The 6,208-nt window shown below is 42.2% G+C and overlaps 1 protein-coding gene across 4 annotated transcripts in view; it reads left to right on the top strand.

The window, feature by feature from the left end:
* The window catches only part of exoc6b (exocyst complex component 6B), a 125,490-nt gene that overhangs the window by 51,897 nt on the left and 67,385 nt on the right, over positions 1-6,208 (top strand). For all 4 annotated transcript variants that reach the window (XM_005750540.1, XM_005750541.1, XM_005750542.1 and 1 more), the window contains exons 11-15: positions 1,106-1,226; positions 1,322-1,393; positions 2,866-2,963; positions 3,681-3,786; positions 4,033-4,142. In XM_005750540.1, coding sequence (XP_005750597.1) covers positions 1,106-1,226; positions 1,322-1,393; positions 2,866-2,963; positions 3,681-3,786; positions 4,033-4,142 — 507 coding nt within the window. The remainder of the gene's footprint in view (positions 1-1,105; positions 1,227-1,321; positions 1,394-2,865; positions 2,964-3,680; positions 3,787-4,032; positions 4,143-6,208) is intronic.

Here is a 6,208-nt window from a genome sequence, read left to right on the forward strand (position 1 = left end):
CGTCGTCGTTGTCTTCGCCGTCTACAGGATAACCTGGAACACCGTGTGCTGCCGTATTCCATCCGAAGAGAATCGCTGTATACCTTATCAAAAGAAACTAGTACTAGAATTTCATTATGAGTTTTATGAGACGCAGCATCTTGACCAGGCTGAACATGTTTCATGTTTAGTCTTCTTTATAAAGACGTTGTTCTGAATAGTAACAAGTCAACTTCTTTTAACTGTCATATTTGATTTGCCGCAACAAAATCTGTAAGAAATGGCACGTAAACATTAGTGGGATCTCCCGCTAGCTGCTTCAGTGTTTTGCCAGTTGCACGTTTCCACTGGTTTTCAGGTCTAGTTGAACAGAAGGAAAGTAGCTCCTGCACAAAAGGGATTAGAACAACGGAAGGTTTTGTATCGCTGGCTTTGATTTGTGACATTGCTGCTAAGATTTTAGGTTGTTTTTTTTGTTGTTTTTTGTGGTGCGTAGGGGACTAAACAGAAAGCACAATTCAGTTCTGTAGCATTCAAGAGGAGGCAGACGTCTCTACAGCACATATATCAAAAACTGGGCAGCCAACTCCAGAGCAGTCTAAAGGATAAATGTCACTGCAGCTCAGTATTCTGCCAAATATGTGAATCTGATTTACGGGTGGACTGTCCCTTTAAATCTGTTTGTATATCCCTTCCAAAGTGCACCTAAGACAAATCCAATTTGAATCCAGGAAAGACTCCTACTCAAATATTTTTCAAGTTATATCTCATTTATTTAATTTGTACAAAATCTGAAGTGTAACAAGGACAATTTGCTGTTGCGCTGGAGGTTTCAGGCCAAGCTATTTCTTGGATAGTAATGGTAGAAACACTCTGGCACCTAACCTCCTGGTTTTTGTGCATATTGAACTGTAATATAACATGCAAATTAGTGCGCTTCAGTGAGCTAGGTGGATTTGGACATAGCCCGGCACTCAGTATTTATGCAAAGCTAAGCTAACCATGTCCTGGCTCCAGCAGGAGTGGTATTGTTCTCCTCCTCTTACTTTTGGCAGGAGCGTGATTAGGTATATTTACCAAACTGCCTAAGTAATTCCATCTGTCTCTCTGTTCTCCTCGCTTGCAGCTTCTTTGTTGTGGAGGATCACGTCCTGCACACCACACAGGGTTTGGTCAACAGAGCATACGTAGAGGAGCTCTGGGAGTTGGCGCTGTCCAAAATAGTCGCTGCCCTGAGGACGCACTCTGTGAGGCGAATCACACACACTCATTAAATACGAAATGCATGTTTCCACAAAAGTCTGAAATGACACAGACACACCCCTCCCTCCTGTTTCCTTAGTCATACTGTGACGACCCTGACCTGGTGCTGGATCTGAAGAACCTCATTGTCCTGTTTGCTGATACTCTGCAGGTATGTGTGTGATTAATTCCTAATATTTCACTTCGAAAGGAAGGAAATCCTCTCGTTCCCCTTTCGCATCACGCTATATGAAATGCTGTTGTGTTTTTGTACTTCTTGTTCAGTTATCTTGGCACATGTCTCCTAAGATATTTGACCCCAGAGGCCCGTGATTCTTGTTCAAAGCATGTTTTGTAGTTTTTGCAAAACAGACTGCTGCCAGTCTCTTAAAAAAAGAAAAGAAAGAGACTTTCTGTCTTAATTCGTCCGTTTTTAGAAATGGACCTTAATCATGTGCTGTCAGTTTGCGCTCCATCCATTTATTTTCTGGCTGTATTTATGAACTAGCCTGGATGGATTGAGTGTGATGTATGAGAGGATGAAGGGGAGATAGAGGGGATGTGGGTGAAAACCGGATGGGAGAAACATTCAGAGAAGAGCGAGGCACATTAAAGGCGGGGAATGATGAATGTGTGGTTCGATGTCCAAAAGTCATTCATGTACAGAGATGAAGTGCTGCTGAATGGCTAAATTTCTACTCATTGTTTATGTTTGAGGGCGTTTCTGTTTTATTTTATTATTATTTTTTGGAATTCTTCTGTATTTCTTCCAGCAGAGAGGAAACTATACCTTGGGTTTTCTTTATACCACACTCTCAGTCTTATGTTGAAGGCATGTTGTTTTCCAACCTCATTTTAATTGGTCCTTCCATCAGTCTTTATTTTGACATTTCAGACATTTGATGCAAAATATTGTTTTGAAAAATCAAATAATTATGTGTTTAATCTCATCCACCTGTATCAACTTAAAGTCCTCCTAGAGCGAAGTCTTGTCAGACAGCAGCCCTGTTAGCCAGCTATGTGCTGTCACAATCTTCCCAGGAACATGTCCCAGTAAAAACACCCCAAGGTCAGATCGCTCAATGCTCAGAGAAACTGCAAAAAACCCAAGAGCTGCAGCTTAGACTTTACGATCCTCAGTTAGCTCATAACAGCGCAGTTACAAAAAGACTAAACAAGTATGGCCTGCTTAGAAGGTTTGCCAGAACAAAGCCACTTCCCTCTGAAAAGAACGTGACAGCACAGCTTAAGTTTGCAAAGTTGCATCTTAGCAAACCACATGTGCCACATCTGGAGAAACCCAAACACAGCATATCAGCATAAACACCTCATACCGGCTGTCAAGCACAGTGGTGGAGGCATGAATATTTGGGCTCGTCTGTCTGCTCCAATCTCCGTGGAAATATCCTTGGACAAGATACTAACCCCAAAATTGCTCTCCGATGCATCCATCGGGGTATGAATGTGTGTGAATGTTAGATAGAAGCACTTATGTTAAAACAACATAGTGTGTAAATGGGTGTGAGTGGGTGAACGAGGCAAGTTGTGTTAACCATTTGAGTGCTCAGAGCAGAAAAGTGCCATATAAGAACCAGACCATTTACCATGGTTTCACATGCAGCTGCTCTTCTTTCCCTTCTGCAGGGTTATGGTTTCCCTGTGTCTCAGCTGTTTGACATGCTGCTGGAGATGAGGGAGCAGTACGGAGAAATCTTACTCAAGAGATGGAATGTCACCTTCAGGTAGCGAACGTTTTGTTTCCACGCTCTCCTGATAGCTGTTTTTCAGTAGCTGGGTTCTAAATACTCCAGTGTGTGCCGCACTGACCTTCACCTCTCTAACGATACGGTCATGAAGCTCGTACACACTCACATATTTGTGCAGCAGCGCATGTCTGTGGGAAACGTCCTGGTTTTGAAGTTTTACAACCAGCCAGAGGGAGGAAGTGTTTTAAAACAACGTCCGGAACATTCTCTGCCCTTCAATGGGTACTACCCCCTACAAAACTCTGAGTGTGAGAGTGCGTGTTTGTATTCGGGCTAAACGTGCCATTGTTTCAGCACCGCTTTTGTCCAATGACACCAGTGGGACTTGCAGCAGTGAGAACGGACAAACAAACACACACTCCCTCTCTCCTTCCTCCATCTTTCTCTTTCACACACACACACACATCGTGGAAGCCACAGGAATTTTGTGTTGTATTGTTGGGGAGAGGGAGAGAGCGCGCTCCGGTTCACGGCCTCTCCATGGAACGCTGGAACGTCCGAACTCTGGAGTGCCAAAAAGACGCGGGGGTGGTGAAAGAGGGCAGGGTGGTAAGAAAACCTCAAGAATTAAAACGACCCCCAATGGGATGATTGTTTATATGTATCCTCTGTGGGTGTGGGTGTGTGTTGACCTCTTTGGAGAAGATGGGAAGTTATTTACCTTTGATTTATTTGTTTCTTTGCCCTCTGCAGGCAGGTGATAGACCAGGACAACTACAGTCCAATCCCAGTCTCAACGGAGGAGGAGTACAGACAATACACTTCCCAGTGTCCCTTTCAAGACCCCGAACTGGAAAAGGTAGAGAACATAGACGATATAAAAGTGTGCAAAAAGAGAAAATAGACCCTGAAAAGTGCTGCATGTTGCTTCTTGCAGTCATGTCAGTTTAATTTCTTCCATGCAAAAGCTTCTTCCCTTTAGGAACTCTCAAGAAAAAACTACCTCTATGCTTGAACTTGCTCAAGTTAGCTTTTGTGCAGTATGTGAATTAAAGTTTGAGTAAAATCTCACTTAATCTCTTATTTTTCGCCCCATTTCCTCCAGCTTCCCTTCCCAAAGAAGCTTCCCTTCTCAGAGTTTGTGCCAAAAGTCTACTGCCAGCTAAAAGAGTTCATCTACGCTTGTCTGAAATACTCTGAGGACCTTCATCTCAGGTACATGCGCTGCATGCTTACACTCCTCTGCCACTGACAGTCCTGGTGTCAGAGTTTAGTGCTTTTGATTTTACAGATGCTTCTATAAGCAGCATGGAAACACTGATTAAGGACAGCCAGCTGAAGGTGAATAGATTTGTTCTGTTCACCTTGAATCTGATTTTTCTGTGGGCAGCAAGCAAACAGTGAAACGCATTCAGTGACAGTCGTGGTTTACAAGATTCAGAAAGGATTGTAGCTCCAGATATGAGTCACTTCAATAAATCTGTGTTGGTACACATTTAAATGTACATTACTGTGCAAAAGTCTTGCGCACGTCTCAATTGTATATATTTGAGAAGAGCTTGAAAGTCAATATTTAGTACGGCCACCTTTTATTCTTCAATAAAGCTTTCTTGTGATGTCTTTAAGTATTTCTCCAGACTACTTGAAGGATATTCAAAGTTCTTCTTTGGATGTCGGCTGACTTTTGGTCTGTTCTTTGTCAAGATGATCCCACATTGCTTCAATAATGTTGACCCAAGTTTGAATTCATCCCTCTGTAAGACCTGTTGCCACTAATGTTCTTGTGTAATTTGGCATAGTGCAGCCGTTTTCCCCTGTTTGGCACAAAACAAAGAAATGAGGTGTTGTTCAAGACTTTTGCGCACAGTATTGTCTAATAGATCTGATGCTATAATGAAGCTTCCCAAAAGGAAAGAAAATACAAATGAAATAGATAAATATGCAGGTGTCTGTGTTAAACCTCAGGCTCACAGCATTTTCATATCCACTAGTTACGCTCTGATCATCTCCCACATCATTCCAAATAGTTATACATTCCTGGTAGCACAAAAGAAGAATTTATTGTCTTACCAAATCATGTCTTTGTGATTCATTTAAATAGTTTACTCCCCACATCATTCACTCTGTAAGAGAAGCTCAAAAAATATATGGAAAAATAGACGGAAGCTGGTCAGTCGCTAAGGTCTGATTTGAGCTTGATTCAGACTTTAGACGAACAGAAACAGTAGAAACAATAGAAACAAACAGAATGCTAGGACTCCCCCCCCCTCCCTCTTTGCTGTGGTTTATTTCGTTCCCTGGGGGCAATCACATTTAGGGTTTCCACTTCTTTTTACATTCACTCACGTCCGTTCTGATCGTTTCAAAAATCTCCCCCCAGGAATTTTGTGAGTCCTTATATTGATGCTATGATTCTTATCCTCATGTTGAGGAGATGATTGTTATTCTCTGACTGAAAAATTCCAAAACTCTGGGGAAAAAGTAGTCGGGATTGTTGGGAGCTGCGTCGACCCAAGTTGTAGTTACATTTCTATGAAGGTGCAGCTTATAGCCCAGTGTTTCAGGGGAGATCGTGGTGACAGCGTAGCTACTGTGCAAATTTCCTGCTGAAGCATAAATGTCCAGAAACTCATCACTTCACCTACAAAATGTCGTCTCTCATCACCTCACAAAAATCATTTACCGTAAAAGATTTAGATGAGAGCTGATTGTATTAGCTGTCTTTAGTAATAACAAAATCTGCATTTGCAATGACTGCACACTGATGCGGACTCATCAGTCTCTACCATTTCGTTGGGTAACTATCTGTAGTCTGTGGTACTTATAAAAAATTGTTCAAAAGTCATTGAAATGGGCTTTTGTGTGAGCAATTATTCATATTCATATTTTTTTTTTATTCAGGCAAATATTTTCACCAGGTCAGGATCAATTGTTGCAGCTCAAACGATTCAGATTGACCACAAACTTCAACGCCTGCACACCTTCTCCCATTCATTCTCACTGACACACACACACACACTCAGCAGACAGCAGACGCCGCTTGGTTGATTGGTTCTTTCCATTCTGACCAGGGGTTTTTGTCTCATTAGATCTGGCTCGAGTGGGATACAGCAAGCGCACACACACACACACACACACACACACACACACACGTACACACACGCACACACAGATTGGAAAAGATAAGCAAAACAGCCACCCAGTGAGATTATGTGTAACTAAATAACTGTAACTTTCCAAACAGACCACAAATCAGCAGACTTTGTATGCTTAGGGTTTCA

This window comes from Pundamilia nyererei, unplaced genomic scaffold, assembly GCF_000239375.1.
Source record: "Pundamilia nyererei isolate P.nyererei 1_Seehausen unplaced genomic scaffold, PunNye1.0 scaffold00277, whole genome shotgun sequence".
NCBI classification, from domain to species: Eukaryota; Metazoa; Chordata; class Actinopteri; order Cichliformes; family Cichlidae; genus Pundamilia; species Pundamilia nyererei.